The 26,795-nt window shown below is 40.6% G+C and overlaps 1 protein-coding gene across 5 annotated transcripts in view; it reads left to right on the top strand.

Annotated features, from left to right (window-relative positions):
* The first annotated feature begins 404 nt into the window (after nucleotides 1-404).
* Nucleotides 405-26,795, top strand: part of LOC131444301 (DNA (cytosine-5)-methyltransferase 3A-like) — a 56,465-nt gene continuing 30,074 nt past the window's right edge. For 2 of the 5 annotated variants that reach the window (XM_058614493.1, XM_058614494.1), the window contains exons 1-5: nucleotides 410-425; nucleotides 527-616; nucleotides 6,126-6,359; nucleotides 14,262-14,369; nucleotides 21,499-21,832. In XM_058614493.1, the coding sequence (XP_058470476.1) occupies nucleotides 572-616; nucleotides 6,126-6,359; nucleotides 14,262-14,369; nucleotides 21,499-21,832 (721 nt within the window). In that variant the 5' untranslated portion in view covers nucleotides 410-425; nucleotides 527-571. Of the gene's footprint in view, nucleotides 426-526; nucleotides 617-4,155; nucleotides 4,325-6,125; nucleotides 6,360-14,261; nucleotides 14,370-21,498; nucleotides 21,833-26,795 lie in introns of those variants that run through there. The other 3 variants (XM_058614492.1, XM_058614495.1, XM_058614496.1) reach the window with 3 other exon arrangements.

Here is a 26,795-nt window from a genome sequence, read left to right on the forward strand (position 1 = left end):
ACGTTAGCGTTTGTCGCTAGCTAGCGAACGTTAGCGTTGTGCACTCCCCCTTTGAATATATATAATATATAATAGTATAATATACTATAATTGCAATGCCTTAAGTTTTAGTGAGGTAAGTACACACAGCCCCATAACAACAAAATAAGATAAAAAAAAAAAAACAATAGGACACAATTGGCATAATAATTTCTTTCAGTGTTTCGTTTTCAGTGTTTGGCCATGTGTTTACTGATTTTCCGTTTCGGCCAACAATTTTCATTACGGTGTGTACTGTGGATTGTTTCTTAAAAATGAATTCTCCAATCAGTAACTTCTTTCCTGCACTGTCAAATAATACAGTGGCACTTGTTTCATAATAGACTTTCACAGGCCTCCCTGTTCTACTTGGTAAAGACCCCAGTGACTTCTACAACACCTGCTTTGTAAGTTCTAATAGGAGCATATTAAATGAGCACACACAGTTATGGGGAAATTTGTAAAGACCATGTACATATTCCTCTTTGTGTTTTATTTTGAAATGCAGTGGAGAGAGACAGTAAATCCAGGGGCATAGAGAAGGGATGATGACATGCAGCAAATGGTCCAGGACGGATTCAAACCCGGGGTCGTCGTGGTAAGGACACAGCCTCAGTATGTCATGTATTTGTTTGGTTTATGACAGGATTGTGACACTGATGAGACCCACCTTCACCCAGTGTCTACTGCCATCACTGCCATCATTGTTGAGGGAGGTATTGTAATGGATAATCTCCAGAACCTACCCGAGGCACTTTGCCTCTTGTTTGGACTGTCATATGCATTACATCATGTTGTATGAGCAATATCATACAGTTACCTCCCTGATATTACAGTATTAAAGTGTTTTGATGTCATTAAAGGCAATCTTTGAAAAAAACAAAAAAAACAATTGATATAATTGAACTTTTAACTGTGTGATGACCTTGATTTATTATGTTTAATTATTATTCAGATTATTTTAGGAGATTGGAACCTGTTTTTCATTCCTGTATAGATATTTGAGGCACTTAGATTGCTGAAGTAACTTGTTTTTTTAAGTGCAATTGGTTTGCATGGTTTCAGCAAGTACGTCAGATTGCCATTCAAGTAAGTATGACGTAGAAATGCGAAGTTAGTCCAACTTAGATAAGTGTGTTATATGGACTAAACACGAGTTAATTTCACATGCAATGATTTAGTAGATTAAAATAGAAATTCTGAGTAATCTCTACTGAGTCGAAAGTACATCTAAAATAAGTTATCAAGTACATACTGCTTGATTGTTTTAGTTGCTTAAACTCATTTATAAGTGTACTCTACGAAGGAAACGCTAGTTAGTACAACTTAAAATACCTAGTTCTCTTCACTTGTTTTTGTAAGTGCAACCGGTTTGCATACTTTTCTTTAGTAATGATAACTAATTGGATTTTACAGTAACTCAAATATGGTAAAAGTAGTGAATGATATAATGTGTGTATATATATATATAGTGCTTTGTGATTGAAAATGATTCATGGAAAATATTTAGTTAAAAAAGGTACATTTTATTTGATATTCCATATTCAGTTTGCATATTAATCAAATATTACTATTAATATTTGTCATGGTATTTGCAGGCCAGAAACTTGATTGAGTGTCTGTGCATTGAAGGACTGCATTACACATAATGCTTTGCAGCTGTGTTGTAATGTTTTTCCTGTCTCGTCATTTTAGTTGGATTAAACTACAACACTTGTACTATTAGTAGTGGTAATATTGGTGGTAGAAGAAGAAGTTGTCATAGTATAATAGAACTAATAGTAGTAGTAATGGTGGCAAGAATACTAGTTATCGTAGTACTCTACTACCATTACTACTACAACTATATTGTATATATTATATATACAACAGTATTGGTAGTAATTGTAGAAGTAGTAGTTGTATTAGTAGTGCTAACAGTAGTAGTAGTAGTAGTAGTTTTAGGTGCCTACTTGTGCCTGTGTAGAAGAAAAGTTAATTTGATAAAAGCATGAATGAATGTAGGATTCATCGTAAACTATGTTTTACTGATGGAACTTTAAAAGCATGAATGAATGTATATGGAATTCACTCTTCTCATCAAGAGTACTACTCATCCTGAACCTAACCTCTCTTCATCTTATTTTAACTCACAGAAGCTTCTTGTGTCACAATGACATTGAAATGTATGTGACCAGTTTGTGTTTTTATTTCTTTTTCTTCACATGTTATTTTTAAATGCTTAAAAAACATTTTTCGATATTTTTGAAGAGCGTTTCAAAATTCCATACTTTTTAAGACTTTCAAGAGAAAGAAAAAACATATAAATGAAGTTTATTTGTGCGCTGAAGGTATTTGCGAGATACTGTGGACAAAAATACAATTGATCTTTCCATTTTAACCACATTTGAGTCAGAAGAAATGTCCTCAAGCTGTCACCACAAAGGGACAGGCGAATGGACAAAACAAATTGCCGACGTTAATTAACACAACACTGGCGATGTCAAATGTGTTCGTGCAACCAGTGCTCATACATGTATTGCAACAGAGGGCTCATATGTGGCTTTGTGAAATGAAATAGTTGGGGTTTGTAAAAACGGAATGTGCAAGTCTGCAAATGTCAGCGGCGACCACTATATATAAAGCACTCACCACAAAACCACACTGTATGTTCTCAAGTATCTGCACCTACACACACACAAAAAATATAAAATTAGTATGGGCTGGACAAAGCAAGACTTGTATAAACCAACATGGAAATGGAATAATCTGTAATAATAATCACCATGGATGGTTTATGTTTCACAAAGCTGCCACCAGGGGGCCTGTAAATGAAGCCAAAGACAGGAAACAAACGTTTAATTTTAATTGATAATTTACACCTTCCCACTTAATTCCCACTTGCATTTCACAAATCTTGTTGTAAATTTCCCTTTTAATGCCCAAAAGAACAGACAAGATTTGGCCTTGTTGACCTGTGGCACCTGCGCCATTAAATCAGCATAAACAAAGTCATTGTACATACATTGATGTACACAGACTGCACGGAGCCAGTGTGAACTAGAAAAGGGCACCTGGCCTTTGCACGGAGCGGCACTTAGACCCACCAGAGCAGTCATTAGAGACATTTGGCCCATTAAATTGTCCACTACAGAAATGAAGCATGGCCGTGTTAGAACTGTGGCCGGGTTTTAAAACCTTCAAAATAAAGCGTTTGGCGTCTTGGAGGCTGTATAATATTAGCCGTGGCCTTTGAGACTTTCGTTGTGTGTCTGCTCGCCTGTTATTGGCTAAATATAGCTGTCTGTCACCTATTTATTTTGCTCTGTTCTGTTGTTTGCTTTACATTATTGCTTGATCTGCTTTCTTTCCCTATATATGTGGCTTTTGTTTTGATTATTATATATTATAAGTTAAAATTAGATTCTTCTTATTTTGTCATTGTACAAAACATACAACAGAATTCAGGAGCAATCAAGGACTGGGTTTAATAAAAAGTAATAAAAATAGCCATGTTACCATGTTAAAGCTGCATTACGCAGAATTATTTGAAAACAGTTGATTAGTAGTAATACTAGATTGTATTGTACCCCACTGCTATTACTTCTACTGTTAATAGTGGTACTATTAGTAGTAGTAGAAGAAGGTAGTAGAAGTAGTCATGGCAGCAATAGTATTAGTAAGTATAGTACTCTACTACCATTACTTCTACTACGACTACCACTACTAGTGGTACTTGTAGTTGTATAATAATAGTAGTAATGGCACAAGTGGTGGTGATTGCAGAAGTAGTACTTTTAACAATAGTAGTAGTAGCAGCAGTGGTAGTAGCACTAGTTATAGTGATAGAAGTAGTAGAAATAGTAATAGTAGCAGCACAGGTGATTGTAATGTGGTGCCACACTAATGCAGTACTACTATTTGCAGATATATAGTAGTATGGTGGTAACCCTAATACTAGCAGCAGTACTAGTAATACTAGTAGTAGTAGTAGCAGCAGCAGTAGTGTTAGTAATGGTAGAGCTACTACTAGTAGAAATAGTAGGTGTAGTTGAAGCAGTAGTATTAGTAGGGGGGTCCTCTATTAATCACCAGCCCCGCCCCTCTGCACGCGGTGCTGTAGTTGTAGAACGGCGGGCTTTAGGACCCAGCGGCTGCCACACACACACGCACACACATCCACACGCGTGCAGGCCGCTGCAGTGAGAGCGGCGCATCTGGAAGAGAGCTGTCCGGCTGGGGAGGCGGAGGACGGGGAGAGAAGAGGAAGGAGGCTCCGGGAGCAAGCGAGACAAAAAGGGTCAGGCCTGGGACCTGGGAAAATCGGGTAACGAACACACAGCGATTCATGCACTCACATCGGTTTAACCCGGCACTGAAAGCACACAGGAAGGGAAAGCTTGATGTGAGCCAGAGCTGTGAAAGAGCTGAGAGCGGAAGACGCTCGATGGAAATGGGGGAACTAGCGATTCGGCGTTTGCCTGTTTTTCTGTGTGTGTGCAGATGTGCTGATTGGTCATCGCGATGTGCACTTGAGCTTGACTGAAATCCTCAGCTCAGAAGCAGGATCGCGGCTCCTTCAAACACCGGCCTCATTAATAAAAAATTAGCCGGTGTTTAATCCTCCAGTGGCCGTGGCCTGTAAAATCCCCGGTGGGTCATGTTGCACACTCACCCTGCTACATAACAGGCGTCAAAACTTTGCCATTTCAACGCGTTTCCACCCGTATTATGAACGCAAATCAGCCATTTACAGCGAGTGCACTTTAATGTGCATATATATACGAATTTAAAATCAAAAATGGCCTTATTTTAATAGTATTTTTCCAACACAATTTGTGTTTTGCAGGGGCTGGGACTATTAGTCCTGAGGATAAATAAATCAGAGGCGATTGTCATCAATTTGGATTTAACCCTTTGGGGGAAACATCCTGTGTGTGAGTGAAGTCATACTGTAAAGGCACATTTGTGCAATGACACGAATTGACACTTTTAAAATCATTATAATCATCCTCAATTTGATTTACAGCAACGTTTCAAGTTGGTTTGCTGCTCAATAGCAGCAAAAAAAACTACATTTAGCATAAAGGCCCAGTAGGCGAGAGTAGCCAGGATACATTATCCCACTGTATTTACAGTAGCAGTGTGTGAGCTTCCTATATGACCCTGATGCTCAAATATGTGCCTCTTTATGACTCAATATACACTTCACATCAAAGTGATTTGAGGAAATTTGCATTAAAAACATCTGTATTTGATCCTTGCAGTATTTCTGTCTTCTAAATCTGGATAACGATCTGTATTATTTGTAGTTTGAATCTATTGCAGCTAGCTCGACTCGTTTTATGCTTTTCCAGGGGATTAGGGATAGTACCCGGTGCTTTATATTTTAGCACCTGCTAACCTGGCTACTGATTTGGTCAGAGAGAGTCATCACTGGAAGAGTCATGAGAACTGTAGAGTGGAAAAGTGCCATCAATGAATTACTTTTTGCTGATATCAGTAGTCTTGAGCCGTTGGACTCGGTACGATTGGGGTCTTGGTTCAGTTGGGGTTGCAACAACCTGTTCCCCTCCTCGCCTGAGGCGGCGCTGCATCAAGAATCGGTCGGTTAATGCAGGACAACTTCTGTTTTTATTTTGTTTCACGTGAGCATGCTACACATATACGCTGCTGCAACAATGGGCTCAGACATCGTTGGTTGTGTTTACCCACAATGCCCTGTGTTGTAGTCCGCTTCCTGCACTTGGTTCAGTTGAAGTGAACAGAGACCTATGTTTTTATGTCTATTTCATACTCGTCGCAGCAGATGTGGATATAATATATCTTAAATGTGCAAAACAAGTAATAGCTGTAGGAGGTAGCAGCTGTTTCCAGCCTACTATTTTAGTCATTAATCATATCGGCAGATCTTGGCGTGTCCCAAATGTTTCACACTGGACCTTTAAGCTCTGATCCTTGCTTGAGAATACAGAGCAGTGGACATTTTTGATGTGATAATGTAATGCAGTGGTCGTTTAAAACTCAATGTTGACTTAAAAATGATGATCGTTCAGTCCTACTGTCACAACAAAATCTCAGTTGTGTGTTTTGTTGACAACGTTTTCCTTCTGTCACATCCCCCCCAGGAGAGCGCGGAGAGAAGAGGGATCATCGTCTCTCATTTCCTTGCTTTTTTTTTGTTTTGTTCCTTTTTTGACTTTTATTTTCACCCGACACCCCCCCCCATCTACGACCATCACCCCCACCGTCCCACCCACAAGCCCGCAACACTCCCAACGATGCCGTCCAACACTGTCGCCAACGCCAACGCCGCCGCATTCAAAAGCTCCGACTTCACCAACTCACCTGGAAACAGAAAGGTAAGAAACCAAAGGTCCAGTATGTAAAATGCAGGTTGAATTATTTGTATATAAAGTCTTTTTATATGGATATCAGGAACCGGGTCAGCTTTTGAATTAGAATTTTGATGGTAGCTGAAGGCGCCATGAAGGTTAAGGTGAGGGATGTTCAGCTGCAACAAGCAACTTTATTATTGGTAAAGTTGCTTGTTGCAGCTGTATATCTCAATTTCTCTGCTGAATTCTACACACTGTACCTTTTTAAAGGGCTTGGCGAGTCAGTGAATTAGGCCGTGTCCAGACTGCCAGAAATTTCTTTTGTTTCTTTTTTTTCTTTTTTTTAAATATCCAGATTTGATCCAGATTGGTCTTCAAACTGAAATAGAAAAAAAAAAAAAAGCGCACGCTCTCAGTCTGTGAATGGATTCAGTTAAATCTAAATCTAAATACCAGGTGAACTGTGTTTTTCTCCTCAATTTCTGAATCCAGAAAGTCTAGACGGCAAAAAAAAACCAAAACACATGAGAGATGAAGTCATATTTAGAGGTAGTTTAACCCTTCTGTGACCATCCCGTCGTCACTGACAGGATTGGGCGTACGTTCTTCTCATTACCGTAATTCCTAGACTCCTAACTCCTAAATTCACAAACCAGGGACTAGCGATCTGTCCAGGATGTGACCCCACCTTTTGCCCTATGTCAGCTGAGATTGGCACAGCACCCCCCGCGACCTTAATGTGGAGGATAAAACGGCAGAAGACAGATGGATAAAACTTCGTCATAAGAGGGTTTAACAAAACATATTGGTATCAGTTGTGATATTGGTATCATATTGGGGGGGAAAAATAGTGATTCAAATCAGATTTCCACAGATGTGTCACAGTGTGGATGTTCACTGAACTGAAATACAGCGGCAGGGGTTTTGATGTTGCGCGCTGCTTGCGGTTGCTGTCGCTGAACACACCACACTCCTCTCTTAAATATTGAGATTTTATACATTTCCATGCTAGATTTTCAGGATTTTTAAGAGTTTTTTTAATTGATCTACAGTTGTTCGGTTTGATTCTTGTGTCGGACTTCTTGCTCATGCCTCTTCCTGTGACGTCACTCACAGTATCGCGTCAGCTCGCTTGGAACCTCACCAGAGCAGGTGCTAAAAAAAGTACCAGGTACTATCGCTAATGGAAAAAAAGCGCTGTGCCGTGCCGAGGCGAGCTGTGCCGGGACCGTGTAGTGGAAAAGCTTTAATTCATGTTTTGGTGTCTTTGAATGAGTTGCATATTAATTTGTCTGCCTGTCTTTACAAAGAGCATTTCATCTCACTAAGGCTTTAAAAGGAGAATATTCAACACTGCTGTAGTTCGCCTTTTTCCAAAAAAATATCTATAATTGGTGTAAATATAGGAGACGTGTGTGGAAGAGACTTGAATTTCGGAGACATTTTGCAGCTGCAGTTACGTCAGGTCAAAGCCGGGTGAAAACCTTCCACGATTTTATGAATGGAGTTAATCGGTCAGTCAAAGCAAATGCGCTATTGATCCCTCTAATTCAAAGACTTATGTGGATGGACTGCGCTGCATTGATCGGCATTGATGATCTGTTTTTTTTAACCAATCAGTCCATGTCAGAAGGGAGTGCCATGTCAGCTTTAATGATGCAGACAGACTCATTATCACCACCCATGTATGTGTGTGTGTGTGACTGCAGCATCACTGGTGCTGCACAGTTGCCGCATCACTGTATTATGTGACATGTGCAGCTGTAATGGTGGTCGGTGACGTGGGCGTTGGCTGGCTTAGGTTTGAACTGGAGCCGGAATGGCTCTCTTACTGGGAGAGAGCCGTCCTCTCCTTCTTCTTTCTGTGTTCCCATTACACAGTGCTGCCCCTTAGTCTTGTTGCCTGGCAACAGACATTGCTTTAAATAACTGGCTAACCAGACAGAAATAGTGCAGAGATATTGACAGTGTAGTAGGTTCACCCCAGGCTACAACAAATCATATTTCAGGCATTTCTGTTGTTTTTTTTAAGTGGGTGAAGTTGTGTGGGAAAACATTGTGCTGTTTTCACTGTGTGTGTGTGTGTGTCCAGGCTTGGCATTGGATGTGTCGATGTTGTGTAGGCTGTTCCCGCAGGCATCGTCAGGCGACACTGAATTGTGTCATCCTTTTATAAGTGGTTCCCAAATGAGGCTGCGTGCACACCGGGCTGCACTCAAAACGTGCTATTATCTATGCAAATTCTGTCGCCCTGGTCAAAAGAAAAAAAACAAAACAACCAAAGCACCAGGCTCGCTAATCAATGACACAATGAACAGGCGCCGTCTGAAAAACACTTAGACTTACACCTACGTTTCAAATAAAGGCTTTGAAGGCCTGTTATAGCAACATCTGGAGTTTGATTCAGAAACGAACTGATGAATATTCTACAGAGCCATCATTTTCTTATTATTTAGAACCTCTTTAGTCATTTGTTTTTCTGATTGCAGTAATTTCGCCATGCAAATCAGGTTTTCACCGACGGACAGTAATGGCTGATGGATTTGTTCCATTAGAGGTCGGGCTTTGTTACACGTGGAACAAAAATGTTGACGGCCTTTTTGATTTGAACTGGGCGCAGGAGTGTTTCAAGGGAATTTGGGAGTCCCATGCAAAAGGGACCAGCGGGGCCCCTCTGCTGTAGTGGCATTGGTTGTTTCCCACCGTGGTGTCATTACAGTTTCTTGTGGATAGTTGATTATACAATTTAAATCTTGGGTGCCCAACGAGTCGATTGCGATCTACCAGTCGATCGTGGACTAGTTCTCAGTCGATTGCGAGATGTAGCCTCTTTAATAATAATCAACTCTTTGGTCATATTTTTGTCTTGGCTGTGCTGCGCCAACGCCAATGCTTGATCTAAACGCTATTGTCAGACCATTGTGACAGATCCACAATGGCAGATGACCACTTACCTGAGCCGCCTACCTGAGACTTGCAACCAGCTCTTACTTGCCCTGACTACAAGAAACTAGCTTCCTCTTCCACCAAGTTTCAGCAACTCCCAAAATACTTTTTCTATTACAGTATATCTGGATGGGTCGGTTTATTGTGTACATTGTAATTACGCCATTTAAAGGCTGTTGGCAAGCGATGACTACGTGAACTAGTAGATCTCGATAGACTAGAAACTTAGAGTAGATAGAGTAGATCTTGATTTAAAAAAGTTTGGGCACCCCTGATTTAAAGGTTCAGTTGTAAGAAAGGGCCTTGTTTTACGAACCAGCTCCAGTGTGCATTCTGCTTTTTGAAGTGGATGCTTCCTATTAAAAAATGCAGAAAAATGACATCCTTTCTGGCATGTAAAGGCCACCGTAGTCCTATGATGCGCTTGGGATAGGGAGGGTTGAGTGGAAGGATTGCTGTCGGGCCCTGTCTCAGCTTAGGGTCCCTGGGCAATTGCCTGCTCTGTTGCAACATCCCTGTTTGGACATGGAGACACAAAAGAGAGTGAAAAGATACACATTCATCTTATTTCCATTGAGAACCTTTTACACATGTCACATCCGGCTAATCCCACAATGGAAGATCACATTATGTTGACAGCAGTGATAAATGATTCAATATTTATGCCCATAAATAATCCATCCATCACCAGGATAACTTCACCTCTGTCTCATTGCAAGACCAGTTTAGTCGACGTTCTGGAGCTTTTAAAGATCTCAAGAGCTTCATTCACGGACAGAATTTGCTTAATGGTCGTAAAGTTAAGGTGTTTTCTACAGAGTTTGTTTTTGATTTTGAAAACGGCAGCAGCAGGAAACTGAGTTTTGCGTCAAAGTCCAATCAGTTGCTGCTCTGAAGGTTTTTGATGGTATCGCATAACCTTCTTTAGCAGATGTAGTTTGCCAAAGGGTTTGATTCTAACATGAAGATAAGTCTTTATAGTGCACTCTGTGGCGTGAGTCAGAACAAAGGAGCAGAGACACATGGACCTGTTCAGTTCTTGGATTCTGAATCTAGTTGAGAGAAGGCAAGAGTCTCAACGAGACTATGTGGCAGAGTTTCCACCACAAAGGTGAACAACAGTCTGACAGAAGCTTGGTCTTTGTGGTCTTTATGCAGCTTACATGTGTTGGAGAATTGGTGGGAGAAGAGAGCCATTGCACACATGAGGCACTGTGGGGACAGGAAGACGCATAACGAAAAACAGGAAGTGTCAAACAAAAGACCATCATTTTTAAAATCGACAGCCTGACAAGTTGTCAAACATCACAGGAACGCAAATCTATCTTATTTGGAATGTCAATTTAAAATGTTATTCATATTCATTCATGTTTAAAACAGTTCATATCTTTAGGTTATCGCCCTTTGCTTTAGAGTGAAGGAGTGCATATTTTTGATGGTATCTCGTAATGCACGGGCTGGGGTTTGAAGGTAATATGTTAATCTCACAAAGAACATATTCCACTAAACCTATTTTTGCCTTTTTTGGCCCCAAATTGTCCCCTTAAACAGCATTGGTCATTGTCTGTGTGTCTGTGTGTCTGTGTGTCTGTGTGTGTGTGTGTGTGTGTGTGTGTGTGTGTGTGTGTGTGCGTGCGTGTGCGCAGGTGTGCATTTTAGCTTATGAATGCTGTTGTGTGTTGTAAGTATTTGTGGCAGATTTTAAAACGTTAAGTTTTTACTCTTTACACTTCAAACTCGCACTTTAATAAGTGGAACGAGTACTTGCAGCTGAAACCTATTTTCAGACTTCCCCCAGCAACAAGAAATGCTATTTTCTGATTGGCTGATAGGTTGCTAATTCAAGACATACATGTCTTGAATTAGCATGTATATATACATATATATTTATATATGTGTGTGTGTGTGTATATATGTGTGTGTGTATTTATATATGTATATATATATATATATATATATATATATATATATATATATATATATATACATATACACATATATATTTTTGTATATGTGTGTATATATATATATATATATATATATACACATATATATGTGTGTATATGTATATATATATTTAGCGCAACGGTCCTCATTTTAGCGCTTCGGCCGCAAATCATAGCTCAACGGGCTGCCACGCTAAAATGCGCTAGCTAGAACCCTGCAATAATTAAAAGCTGTGTTGGTAGAGAAATAATTAATTTTGAATCTAGTCAGTAAATACCAACAGCTCTCTGTCCTGAACTCCCCAAAGCACTTAAGAATGGAAAGATATTCATATGCAAGGTATACTGTATGAAAATACTGTACTTTAAATGTAAATACTGCGAAAAGAGGTACATACCTTAGCTTTAAAGAGAGAGAGATATGCTGTACACACACCACCATTTGCTCCACAGTGAGTATTTTATTGAATCATGTTAAAATGCAGTTTAGCGCCGCACTCGGACACAGTTTTGACTTGTTTTAGAGCAGATGGGAAAATTAGGTTGGAAGACAGAGTAACTGCTCGTGTGCAGTGTAGAGTGTTATTACCCTGGAGTTTGTGAAGGTGCTGCGCGTGTCCTTGGTCTCCCCTGAAATTCAGTCCTATATTTAACACCACCCGTTACACAAAGACAAAGTCATGTCATCTAACACTGATCCTCTCTCCTGTTGTGCCTCAACATAAAGCTGCATCCATACTGCTATGTTGTCTTTTAAAAATGCATGAATGCTGCTCTGTTGTCCAGCACCTTCTCGCCATTTCAGAGCCCCCCCCAAAATGGAGGATTTGTCCTTATTTTCATTCGAAAACTACACGAGCCTTTTGAAATGATGACACAGTTACCCAAGTTAATTTTCTGACAGGTTCTTATCAGCTGCGTCTTGACTTTCGTCGGTTCAGTTTCACCTCGTCGTCAGCCCTTAACAGAAATCTTCTTATGTTTCACCATTGTTGTATCAGGTTAGTTCTACTTTTAAATGTAAGTGGACAACTGCATAAAGTCTTAAAATGGTTTTCATCCTATCTCTCAAGTAGCAGCTTTAGCGTGTTTGCAAACGAAATTATGTCTGAAGCTTCAGAGCCACCATGGAGGGGTACCCCAGGGTTCTGTCCTGGGGCCTATACTGTTCCTATTATAACTCCTTCCCTTGGGACAGATGATTACATGGTTCAGCCATGTCTCACATTCCTTAATCAACTGTTTGACTAGCATCAAGCAGTGGTTAAACGACAATTATCTACAACTAAACTCAGACAAAAACCCTGGTTATTGCCCCCGATGGTAAAATCCTGCTAATCAAGCAGCATATCGATTCCTTAAGCCCGTCTGTCCAGTCAGACCTCAGAAATCTTGGTGTTGTATTTGATTCGGAAATGTCCTTAATGAACCACTCAAAACAGCTTATCTGAAACTGCTATTTCCACCTACGGAACATTTCCAAAAGTCGCCTTTTACTACAAGGACCTTGACTATCTGCAGACTGTCCAGAATTTGGCAGCTATACCTTTAACTCTACCCTATTTTCGCGTCCCTTCACTGGTTACCAGTTCATTTTAGAATGCAGCTAGCATTCTAGCTTTAAATGGTGAGGCTGCTTCATACATTGCTAATCTGCTGCACCTTTAACCCCCCCCCCGTAATCTCAGGCCAGCAGATCAGAGGCTATTAGTGGTTCCCCAATCAAAGTACAAAACTAGAGGTGACCGTTCCTTCCAGGTAGTAGCACCTAGACTTTGGAATGCTGCGTAACATGTGTCCACTCTTTTAAAAAGCAGCTTTTTTTAGTGGACCAGGGCTTTAAAATTATTGTTTTATGTAGTGTTTTGTACTTTGGTTGTTTTTATTATTTACTTGCATAGGAGAAAATCAACTTCCTGTTTATGCCAGCGTTTGTCCTGTGGATCTATTTCATTTGAAAGCACCATTTATAAATGAAAGGGTAATTGTATGGATGTTGCCTAAAATAATGTGAATTTATTTTTGAGGGAAATCTCTCAGCACTGGAGAAATTTAATAAGGGCCTATCGTCCTCTGCCCCCCCCCCCGCATAGAGTCTCATTTGCATTCAGACTTGGTGCTGGTGGTTCTATTCAGCCAATATTGACACTGAAAGCATGTACATTAGGATCATCTTTTCTCCCATCAAAACCCCGGGGGTAGTTGGTGGTGGTGGTGTCGGCGGACACGGGCCTTTGTTCGTGGGTTTTATTAATCAGAGAGAAATTGCAGCGAGGGAAAGGTGGGGGTCGGTCGGCGTCTTTGTAGCGGTGTCAAGAGGGAATTGTCTGCGGAAGGTCAGAGCCGCGTCCGCAGAGCTTTCACTTCAGCTTAGTTCAAAGGAACATGTCACTCAAGTTTCTGTCTGCCTCCAAAGTACACTCGAGGAACCGCTTTTTGGAAGTGTTTTTGGGGGAGGCGCCGGTTTGAGTGCGTTTGCCTGCAGGTCCCGTATCACTCGTGTTGCCTCTCTGGATCACGTGACTGCACAAACTTGAGAAGATGTTAGTGTGTATGTGCATCCAGGCCATAAAGGGCCACTTTACCCATAAAATATATAATTTTTTAAACAAATTTCCAGAGATAAATGTGTTTTTGATCATCAGATCATCATGTCTCATTCCCACAACAACAGAGGAAGTTGGGATTAAAAGAAAGAAAGATAATTGACAAAAAATTTCACGTCAAAGTCACATCCTTCAAAAAGAATAAAAGCCCTACGCTGCTTTTCACAGTGTTTCTGTCAATTATAACACGTTTTATGAGTAAAAGATCATAAAATATCTGAAAAAAAGGTCAAATTTAATCCATCTCTGTATTAGAATGTGAATTAAACAAACACATCAGCATCATAATGATTTAAAGTTTATTCTTCAAAAAAAAAGGGGTAAAAATAACCCTTTACACGTGTCCATCTAATTAAAAGAGGTGCACTGTTACTTCAGCTTGTGTGTGATACTGTGTTCAAATGACAGTGTGCTCTCTTTGTTTGCAGGGTGACGGCACAATACTGGACGTGGACCTGATGACAGAAGAAAAGGCAGCTAAAAGTAGTGCCTCGTGTCAGTTTGGCAAGCCAGGAAGAAAGCGCAAGCATTTTCCCGTGAGTGTTTTGACTTATTATGAATCTTTATGTCCATTCATACTTGTTTTATGGCAATTTTTCTGTCACTTTTCCTCGTTGGTATTTGTTAAATATTGCTCTCGGGCAAGATTGGATATTGGCTCTGTGATCGCGTAGGTGTTTACCAGCTTGCCAGTTGCTCAGGCACTTGCTGAAGGCACTTAATATTACAGTCTGGACCCGTGACGGAGCAGTGACCAGAAGTTAATGTTTAAAATTGTAAAACCCTGGTGGAATGAGGTGACCGAGTTAATACTTGACTTTGTTTTTGTTTTTGCACCAGCGGTCTGTGTCAGAGACCCAGAGAAAGTGCATTTTAATTTGGCCGGAACCAAATGTACAGTTCCACCCGAGCGTCTGATTCGTAATATAACTCAGCTGTTTGAAAATAAACTGACCCCACAGGAATAGCGTTGTGTGTATTTATAGTTTTTTTTTTCCTCCCCCTAATCCTCTTTTTGATTTGTTGAGAATTAATTAACATGATTTTTTTTTAAAAGTATGCACATGATAAAGATCTCAGGGAAAACACGAGACACACACTGGGCCCAAGAGGCTTTTGACTCGGAAAGGTATAATAAACAGATTACAAATCTTGTTAGTGTAGTGTTTGCGTGAGGCTGTGTGATGTTTATTCATGAGCACCACGGGGGAACATGTGGTGCCGTGCAGGTTTCTCTGTTTGTATTTGTTCCATTTAACGGCAGAAACTGTGACACTTCCGTGTGAATACGCGACGTTTTCCCAAAGATCTTTTACTTCCTCAAAGCTTTTACAGCTACCGCTAACTCCCATTAACGCAGGGCCGAAGTGAGAACTGCTTAATATGATACAGTATGTCATGCGATGATGTGTTTATAGCCGTTTCCAGAAAGCCACAAAAAACTGGAGATGGATTCATGGTGTAAATGGTCACACTGTGCACATGTGGACCGTCTCTTTGAAGACCAGTGCAGCTCCAGTGTGAAGATGTGTGAACTTAATGTTTATGGCGCTGTGTTGTGCAGGCACTGTGTGCAAAGTAAGGCTGCTCGATTATGGGGGAAATATAGTAATAATCATGATTATTTCAAACGAATCCTCACTGATTTGAAATTGAAACAAAGGGAATTTAGTGTGACTTTGAACTTGACATTTTGAATTTACCTTAAAATAACTTATTATTATATGTTGTATGTAACTTTACTCATGCTGCGTTTTTAACCCGGTGAACCACCTGTCTGCTCCATTTCCCAAAACATCTTTACTATTGAGAAATTGTCTAATATTTATATCGCACTGTATCTGGTCTTGTTGTTCGATACATTTATACCAATCACGCCGTTCACGCAGCACACTTTTTCTTTCACTCATCCATCATTTACACCGTTTACACACTATTGGCACAGCGGCAACTTGGGGTGAAATGGCTTAAATGCCCAAGGACACAGGATATGATACTATTGGATGTTCAATATTGGACAGAGTTTTGCTCTCCTTGAATGGGGTGGGAATGTGGGAGGGGTAAAAATGTGAGAAAATTTGAGGAATGGAAGTCTTTTGTTACATTGCTCTGCTCTGTTGTTTTGTAATTGCTTCCAATAAAAAAAGTCTATAAAAAAAATAGAATACAATACAAGCAAATATAATAATAATAAAAGACATTCTAAGAAAAAAAAAAATGCCCAAGGACACGTCGGCATATAGGAGCAGGGATCAAACCCACGACCTTCTGGTGAAAAATGACATAAACACGAAACCTTCTTGTTAAGACACAGCTGCTTATTCCACGCTACAATCTTTTTTTTTTTTTTTTTTTTTTAATAAAAGTTGTTCTTTTGATATGGAGCGATAAATAGCAGAAGAACCCCAGAAATAACTCATTATAAGTTGATATTAAGTTGAGACCTCTGCTGTAAGGTGTTCAAGTCTGTCAGACATGAACTTTAGGTCACCGTCTGCGTCTGGATCTCCTCTGGACTTCACATATGACATAAACACAGCGGGACTGTGTCTCTTTGACATGGGTTCACAACAGCAGGAGGATTTCTGGATATTATCTGGATGTTATTTGAGGGAACCGGGAGGAGAAATTGACCTTTATGGACATTTGCAATCCCCAGAGAATCTCTGAAATTCAGCGCATCTCTGAAAGCAGTTTAAGATGATATGAAGATGTTCCTCGATGCGTCGTTAATACTAATTAGTGCAGATTAAATGTTTTACTGAGCACGCTAATGTGCACTAGTGCTATCATGGTGTGTGGTAATGCTGGATTAGTTAGATGATGTTTTGTTTTGACCTCCGTCTGTCCTGCCTGATTTACCCACTGTGACCTCTGACCTCTGGCAAGGGCCTCGCGCAGTTCACTGGGTCACTAATCTGTTGCGTAATCATGCCCGTGACAGTTGTGCGTAGGTTTGTGAGCGTGGGACGCGGACCACATTACCTCGGCGTGTGTGTGTGTGTGTGTGTGTGTTTGACTTTCAGTTTGTGTCCTTGCCTCTTTGCCGCGTGTGTGTGTACTTGTATTTGTTGTCGTTTAAGGACCTTTTCTGAACACTGACCTTGTCAGGACCAGTAGTAATAGTCATTTCTGAGGGACTGGTTAAGTTTAGGGCTAAGTGGTTAGGTTAACCCTTAGAATGCGGAACATTTAGGCTGCTTACTATGCCTTACTATGTTAAAACATATATACAGAAGCTATAAAAATGTGTATTTTTTTCAATGAAAAAGATTGTCTTCAACAAACAAACACAGCTGAGCAAAAACATGTTTTAATATTATAGTACAAATTTAATCATCACTTTGACTAAACAACACATAAGAAGATATGACCTATAAACACACATAGAAGGAGTTGTGTATGATTTACCAAGGGTGCACCTGCGGCACTGATCTGTGCCGTGTAAGCACTAAGGGTTAAGGTTAGGGTTAAGGTAAGTCAATGCAGTGTCCTTAGAAGAATAGCTGCACAAACCTCTGTGTGTATTTGTATGCAAGAAACATAAACTATAGGAAGTGACGACATTTTGGCTGGTCTTTTAAATTAAAAGGGCTTTCAGACTTTGAGCGTGTGTGTCACCCTTGGTGACAAGAGCTGAAACTTATTATTATCAAAAAGAGCTATTTTGATAATCGGTGAATCGGTCTGAAGTTTTTTTTTCATGATTAAAACAAGATTTCCGATTGCTGTAGCTTCTTAAATGTGAGTATTTTCTGGTTTCTTTGCTCCATGTAACAGAGAAATCATTAAAAACTGATTTATTCTGGTTTATGGACTGAATAAAACATTCGAGAACATCGCCATTTCCCGGTTTGACAAACGGCGGTCAACGTTTTTTGACATTTTATGGACCAAACTTTTAAAAAAATTACTTGATTAATCAAGAACATTATCGACAGGTTAATTGATTGTGAAAATAATGGTCAGTTGCAGCTCTATTGGCGATGTAGCCTCTTATTTGATGACCTTGATGTACATGTGTTTAGGATAACGCACGTATACACACAAATACAAATACACTACAAATAAACCATAATTGTGTTTTTTGTTGTGTCAAATAGATATTTATAGCAAGCAGTCATCGCTTTAAGCCAACTTCAGCACGATGTACGACTTTCACTTTGAAGTCCGCGTCTCTGTGTGCGTTCCCGTCATTACCATGGACGTTTTGTGCGTCCGTGGGCCACATTAATGCGTCGCGTTTGCCTCTTCTGTCGGGCGCAAACCGGATTACGCGTGACCTTTTCATCTCGCGGGCGCCAAGGTCGCTGACAGACGAATGCCTCCTGAGGCACTCACTGTCGCTCGGCTTCAACGCAAAACCGCTGCACCTACAATTTACCCCGAGATAAAAGCCTCAGCGCTTCTCGCGTTGGCGTTGACAGTCAGATCTGGAAAGACGTGCTCCACTTTATTCTCTGTCATGGACCGGTGAGCGTCTGAGAAAGTGACAGATCTGCCCCCCCCCCCAGATTGTCAGTGCTTTGTCTTTTGAGGATCTTGCAGCTTCACATGTGTCCAGCTCTCTTTGACTTCACTCATAGAATGAAATAGTTTTGCTGGGCGTTCCAAACTGGACAGAACGAGAGGGGAAAAAAAAAAACAAAGCCTCTCAGTTGTCAAACAGCCAACATTCCTCCCATATTTCCATGCTGCTGTAATGATGAGTGCACGACAACAGAAAGCCTGGTAGTGGTGGTGTACCTGATGAACTGTAATGTAAAACAATTGCTCACCACGCATGTTAACGGCCGTACAGCAACTTTTTACGGGCGCGCCTTTTGAAGTCTACAGCTGTAATTTAACGGCGCCCAATGTAGAGCGCCGTAATTCACTGGCTAATACGTGCGAGAGGCCGAGAAGCATGTTTTGATTCTGTCCAGATGCAGAAAAATGAAAGAGGAGGCGTAAAAGCTGCAGTGTGTAACTTTTTCAGGGACTTTGTTGTTGTTGGTGTTCTAATTGTGCCGCTGCCTGGTCTTTGTGAACAAAAAAAACAGAACGACGTGACATGATTTGTGGGCTGCGTCCATCAAAGGAAGGAACCAGAACCCTTAAGTCTGCTAAACAATCCGGTTTTTGTGTTTTCAGTCATCCTGATGGTAGAGTTGTTCCGATTCCAATACCAGTATCGGAAATGCCTCCCATACTGCCGAAAATGTTGGCATCGGTATCGGCAAGAACTGGAGTCCATGCACCGATCCGATACCACGTTATTTATTAGAGCTCCGTTAGCTCTGACACGGTTCTTCTTCGCCGCTCTTAAAACAGTTGCGCTGTGCTGTTTTAGAGATGTGAAGAAGAACTGATCACCCGACACCTGTAGACAAGGAGCTAACGTTAGCTCATCATGTCGGCGGTTTGGCAGTATTTACCAGTTAGCTCCGTTAGCGTTGTTAGCTGCACTAGCTCCGTTAGCGCGCCTACAGTCAAACTGGAGCGGCCCGTTTATTAAACGAAAAGAGCAGCGCTACAACTAACCAGCATACCTGTGTCCTGCGTATGTATGCCTCTGTTTTTAAAGTTTAGCGTTACTTCAGAGACTCATTTTAGCAATCTGGAGTCATGTAAAAATGATGTCACGCATGCGCGTCCTTTCCCGGTCAGTCGTCATGGAAACAAGAAGCTCTGCCAGTGCTGTGGTGTTTGGACCAGAGTCAAAACAAACGTACAAGCTGAAAAACAAAAAATCATATCACTGGTAAAAAGAAGTGTACGTGTGTATGATATATTTTTTTTTTTAATGACACACTAGTTTCGGTATCGGTACTCTGTATCGGCCGATACCCACAGCACAAGTATCGGTATCGGAAGGAAAAAAACGGTATCGGAACATCTCTACCTGATGGCTTGTGTTTCGTTGTCTTTGTCGGTCTGGAAATTAAACAATTCACTTCCAGTGTTTCCCCCTTGGTTTTCAGTGTTTTCTGGGGGGGGAGGGGGGGGGGGGAATAAACTCAAAATGACCGGGGGGCCAATGAACTTTTAGTCTGGTCAGGAGGGGGCCGGTCAAGTGAAACTGCTCAGTGATTACAAACTAAAAATGATATAAAAAAAAAACATGTTTGTTTAGATATATAGTTCAAGTCAACAACAACAAACTCGTTTGTGGTGCAAAATGAATCTGTAGATCACAAAAACAGACGGAATCAAAACATTCAATCAAAATAACATGTACACGATAGTCGTTAAAACACTAGACAAGCATATGTTATTGTTATTTTCATAAAAATATTCTACACTGTTGGTCAGTTTGGGGCCAGTTAGGGGTCTCAAACTCACTTATTTTAAAATTTTCGTTTTAAAATGTGTTTATTTAAAATGAAACTTTTAAAATAAGTGAGTTTGAGTTAAATTAAAGAAATCATGGTGTTCATGTGTTTGTTTTAATGACAGCAGTCAATATAGTAACAACTGAGCAATTATTTGGAATCTACGTTGGACTAAACATCAGAACAGAACTAAATATCTAAATAAGATAAATAACATTAGTTTGTTTATTGTAAGTGTTATGACCCCAGCATTGTGACAGCTTTTTCCTTTTGTGTGTATGTGTCTGTATTTGAGTGTGAGATGGGTTGCAGGTGTGCATGTTTTGAGTGTGGATGTGTGAGTCTCGGTGGATCCTGGGAACTGATTGGTCCTGCACTGGACTTCCTTGAACCACTCACAGCCAGACTGCCTGCAGACATCTTTGTGCTTGGTTTTAATAAACCTTTAAACTGGTTTGTTTCGCTTGTTGCTGGCGGGTTCCTTGGGAGTTGGGAAGAGGGAGTCTCATTATTCATGTTGCTCATGATCAGGTTTTCCCCCTAGGCCTGGTCGTAACATAAGAACATAAGGGTCCTACAGGAACGGTGACCTTAAATGACTTCTGCTGGGGAAACGCTGACTTCCTGTGTGTTTTTAAATCTTAACAGGCATTTGTTTATATTTAAAGGAGCTGTATGTAAGAAATGTCAACTATCATGGTGTGTCCTCAGTGATTAAGGAAGCAAGTTAAAATGAAATACTGTATATTATTATATATTATATTCACAGTTTTAAACTGTTTTTATATGTAGTCTATGTTAGAAATTTGGTGGAATATTGTCACAAATGGTGTTATTGTGATATCATGATGGAATAATCTGATATAATTTTCAGCTCATATCAACTGAACAGTTGGTTGTTGTTTTTTTTCACTTGACCGGCCCCTAGGGACCACACTGGACACTCGGTGGCCCCCAGGTGACCCCTGCTGTTTATGTTTAGGTATGAGTGAAGCCCTTCATGGATCTGTCAACTCTAGTTGCATATCTTGCGTATAGCCCCTTTAACGGTTCCTCTTTTAAGGGATGAAATTAGGCTCGTGTAAAGTCTGAAGAATCTGAAATGCCAGCTGTTTTCATTGTTCCTCACTCTGATGACCTTTTATTCGAGTGTGCCGTGTGATGTGTCGAATCCTGAATGTGGGTTTATTTATTGCACAGACAACTCCGCTCTGTTCAGCGGTACATGTGTCATATCTGCTGTAAAACCTTTGCAACGTCAAACTGAAACAAACTGCTACGGCGATAGCGATCCGTAAAGCTGATAGATCGCAGGCGTGTTAACGCTTTCACTCTCTCTGTGCCGGGGCAGGCTGAGAGCTGTGGCTCTTTCAAAGACAGCTACGCTGGAGTCGGGAGGCCGTCCATGGCACAAGTCCACAACGGAGATGTGGGCGGGCACAGGGACAGGACGTCTGATGCCTGCTTCCCCAAACAGGAGAGGAGGGAAGTGGAGAACGGGATCCCCAGAGGCCCTTCCTCCTGCCGAGCAGAGGACGGCTCCCAGGGTCGGAGCCTGAGTCCTTCCCGGGAGAACGGATTCCTGTCCGGTCGGGAAGAGCCAGACTCGGGGAGAGACAAGAACGAAAGCCTGATGACGCCGCACAAGAAGAGAGGGAGGCGGAAACTGGAACGGCCAACGAAATGTGAGTTTTTGTTTTGATTGCTTTGGCTTCTTTCTTGCTCGTCGAGCTATCTTTTGATCTGCGCTGCGCGGGTCCAGCAAGGGAAAAAAGTCATGTGCATGTGACTGGTACAAGATGTTTGAGTAATGAACTGGAAATGGATGTCAGATTGAGTCGGGCCGCAGAGGTTTTGCATTCATTTATCTCTCTGCACAGCTCTGGGAACAAAAAAGAATAGACATTTTTATACTGTTGATAGTCACATTTTAGATTTTTGCTTGAATTGGTCAGTCAATTAATCTGCAGATGAGAGCTGAAAAATAATCTACTTATTTCTGCAAAATTATACACTTCAACGATAAACATCAGACAAATTAATAATACATAAATAATAAGAACCTTTATAAAAAAAATGGAGTCAGTTCTTATTCCAGTTCTCAATGCAGCAACAGTTTGCCCCTGATATCAATATCATTATTTAAACGACAAGCAACTTTGCATGATAACATAAAAGTCCATAACGCGCTTCAGTGCAAGCCGCCCACATTTATTATTATAATTTCATCACATGTAATGTTATTATTATTATTAGTATAATAATCATAATGTACCAGCCGCAGAGCAGACGTAGATAAAATTAGCATATAGAGATGATATAAATCAGAGGTAGCGTCGTTGGGAGTGAGCGGTGATGACAGGTACTTTTTAGTCCAGGATGGAGATTAACCATATCGCTCAGCCGACCCACTCCCACTCTCCTTTTCACTCTATCTCTCGCTCTCGCAGCCACGCGTCTCCCTCGCTCCTCGCTCAGCCGCAAAGACACTGGCTATGACCTTGATGAGGAGCGCAGTAAATAAATCTAGGGGAGGAGTGACTTGTCTCCTGGCAACGCCGCTCTGTTTTGGAGCTGCCAGGTCTCCGTTGTGGCCGCCTCCCTGTCAGGGGAGTGCCAGGTGGATGGCGGCGTGCCCGGAACTCTTTACAAACTGGGTCTGCTTTCTGAACTCACCTGTTCTGTGCCTCGAGGATCTGTTACCTCACATGCAAACACAAGTCCTGATGGATCCGTGTGTCATTCATTTTTTTTCAAAAGGAAATGTATAATGAAAAAGAAAAACAGATATCCATTTGATTTTCAAAATAAAATGAAAAGTTAAAAAAGTTATTTTTCCCCCCAATTTCCGATATTGTGCTCAGATAAAAAAAGAAAAAAAAAACATAAAGGTTTCCCGTTTCTTCCAGTTTTGATTTTTCCATCAAGAGCAAGTTACATGACCTCAAGGTCACAGTAAACTTTACAGAAAGTTTGACAACACTACTCTGTATTATGGTGAAGTTACTGAATATTTTTAAACCTCGGGTGTTGCACTTTGTAGACAGTCCCTGCGCTCTGGTCTCACTGATGACCACACGTAGAGATCGATGTAGCTTCTCCAGCGCGAAAGACGTCTTTTTCTGGATGATAGCGGGGTCGTAGCTTGTTGTCTACGTTGCTTATGATTCAAAATATGTCTTGCACGTGTTTCTGTTAAACGTTTCTTTTTAAATGTCATTGATCACGGGAGTTCCAAACTATGAACATCTCGTGTCACTTTCGGGTCGCGTAACTTGCGTTGGATATAAAACTGGACGACGTGGGAAACGCTCGTTTACGCACACAAATTCTTGCACAATATTAGAAATTGGAAAAAAATGAGAGATTATCCGTTTTTTTCCATTTTCCATTTTATTTATTATTTAAACAAAACACAAATTCATATATTGATTATCACAAAATCTTTGTATTTTGATATTATCGGTTTCAGGGACCATGTATCGTATCGTGACGTATCCTGTGATTCCCACTCCTATTCTATATGATATTATGCGCGCAATGCTTTATCATCTTTTCCTTTCTCTGAAATGGGATTATAATCTACAAAATCGACATCATGTTCTATTGCAGAAGAGTAAGAAAGTAGTGATCTGGGCCATTAACTCCTCAGGAAAATGTGTACTGACGTTACAGATCAAGTGAGCATTAGAAGCTAATTTTCTCATCGACATTCAAACGGAGTTATTTTTAAATAGCAGAGTCGCCCCCTGCTATTTCCGTCCCACTTTCTGAGCTACAGTCTATGAGAACATGACAAACTCTATATCACTACATATATACACATTGGACCATTAATACTCAGATTTTGCACAGATTGCTTGGATTTTAATGAACGGAGAATTAAAGACAGATGTGACTGTATGATCTTTAAGTTTTAGAAACAGTTACAAAGCCTGTTAAAGGAGCATTCCTCAACTAATAGTTAGTAATTACTCAGCCAGTGAAAACATGCATAAAGTCTTTGGGGGGGCTTTTCCAAGTCAGAGAAAATAACCCTGCTGATTCGTTGCAGAAATTGCGTGGGACAAAGAGTTTTTGGAGTTGAATCCAGGAAAGCCAAACGGTATCTCACCCTCTGGTGCTTTTCTATTTTTGTTGGATTGGTTTCTTTTCAGCTAAAATAAGATAATCCTTTATTAGGCCCACAACGGGGGGGGGGGGGGATTGCAGCAGTAGAACACCACCTTTGACACATTTTTAGTTACAATTAGAACAAGTGTCAGATCTTTTTTTATGGAAAACTTCCCCATTACAGTTTTTGACCAAACACACCCACTCAAATCTGATTTTAGGTCACAGAAAATAAGCACTCTCAGAGCCCAATATGAGCAATCTGTTTAAAATTAGACTGTTAAAACGAAAAAAAAATGTCAAAAAAAAAACTCCAGCTGCTGCTATACTTTATTTTATTTCTCAAAACTTAAGTAATTATGATTATTAAGATTATTATTACATTTAATTCCATCAATTTATTTTTATATGCAGCCCTTCTTTCCCTTTAAGAGAGAAGAAAATAATACATATGTTCAGTGTTACATATCTATTATATCTATAATTGTATAAAAGTGACAATAAATATTGTCGAAATGTTTTCGAATTGTTCTTTCTATATTTGCAGACTACTAGGCTACTCCAGTATATATCCCACTACTAAATAATAACGCAAGTTAGACATTATGATGTCTAACTTGGACACAAGCAAGGGGGGCTTTAAGAAAAAAAAGGTTGGGAACCACTGCACTTTTACGTAACATACTTTCTGGTATGTGAAGGCCACCGTAGTTCCCTGACATGTTTGGAAAAGAGAGGGGGTGAGTAGAGGAGTCATCTACTTCTTAAAGTCTGCACTCTCACCACTAGATGTCACTAATTCTTACACTATTGACTGTTGGAAAGCAGTCGTGTGGTAGATTTACTTTCCCTTTTTAAGTTCCCGAAATAGCAAATCCTACTGGAACTGGGATGTACAAATAGGAGGGAATGAATAGTGTTGCAAAACATGTTGTGAATAAAGAGAGTGTTGATACTTTTAGCTCATATTAGAGAGGAGCGACTGTGGTGTAGGGCAGTGCGCCGGATCGATCGTCTGCTAAAAATGGTCGCTCTCATCCATCTGGAGGGCACAGGAAGGATTTTTAGCTCCGGCTGCAGTGGAACTAAACTCTCGCAATAGGAGAACTGGACCTTGCTCAAACTGGAGAGGTATACTCTCTGTGGGCAACATTAGCCAGCTCCCATCACAAACCCAGTGACCTTGGCGGTCGGCTCCGCCTCACCGATTTGTTGCATGGTCACTTATTCTCGATGAGGGCGATGAGACCAGGAGAGAGGGATGGAAAAGTAGAGAGGGAGGGAGTTGAAACCAACTTCAAGAGGCTGCTGAGAGAGCCCACTATTATTTGGACAGGTCTGGAGGACACTTCACTGACGGGCCAATGTTGGCTGTGCAGGAAACGCGCAATCAAAAGTTGTCCTAAGCCTCTCAAGTGTTTTGATAGTGTTTCGGGCTTCGAACTAAGCTGGTAGTCGTGTTTACTCGGGCTGTGCTATCGTGCTAATTCAGGCCACAGCTGATTGGATGATGCGCGTACACTCGTATCACCTCGTCTGGCCACTTTGATAAACACCTTTCTTTCAACTTCCTCGGTTCGAAAGGAATGCCCGAGGCGTTGATTCGAGCTCCTGGGAGGAAGCTGACATTGGCGTCCTTATCTGTTTCTCCGCTGCCGCCTGACGTTTTGATGAATCATGTTTCGGTTGGGTAGTATCCATGCTCCCTGGCTAACCCCGCACTGCTTCGTTGAACTCAAGCAAACAAAGCTGCTGAAGAATGAATAACATGCCCTTGTTGTTACAGACCCCCACATCTTAAATCATGGCTAAGTTAATGGGAAATCCCAACTGCAGCTTTTATTGTGTTTAAGACATTTTTATAGGACTGCGGTTTTGAGCGCATGTTTCTCAAAAGTTTCCTGTGCTATTTCGATGATCTTTACCCTGGCGGTGGTGACACGGCGGCTGTTTTCTTTTCTGTGTTACCTATTTCAGGAGAGGACGTATGCTGAAAGAATTTGAATCACACAGATCTATTGTTAAATCATCCTTGGAGCTAAAAACAACAGTTAAATTATAATTTAATGAAATCTTTATTTTAAACTAGTTAAGTATGTTTTTTTGCAAATGGTCCATTAATTACAGGTCTTTCATAAAAACTTTATGAAACAGAAGCGTATCGCAAAAGAAATATCTTAGAATTCATAAGTTTCTACAGACACTAACATTAAAATCCCTGCTTTCAGTAGTATCACATGATTCTCAGCACTTGTTCCGATTGTAAAGTGCTCAAAATGTCTTTGCATGCTCATCAAGAGTTTTAATCTGCTGATCAAGCATGTGATCGTTTTAAGCCACAAGTTTCTGAAAACACTCACAGTTAGTTGATTGTGTGGGATGTCCATGCGTTCATATCTATGCACATCATCTGAAAGTTTATGTATACAAATCAAATCAAAGTATTGTTTTTACCTGCACTCGGGTATAAATCATGACCAGATTCGTCCCTTGTCTGAAATGATATCAGCGATTTATTTTCTTCCAGTGTTCGCT

This window comes from Solea solea, chromosome 18 (assembly GCF_958295425.1).
Source record: "Solea solea chromosome 18, fSolSol10.1, whole genome shotgun sequence".
Classification (NCBI taxonomy): Eukaryota; Metazoa; Chordata; class Actinopteri; order Pleuronectiformes; family Soleidae; genus Solea; species Solea solea.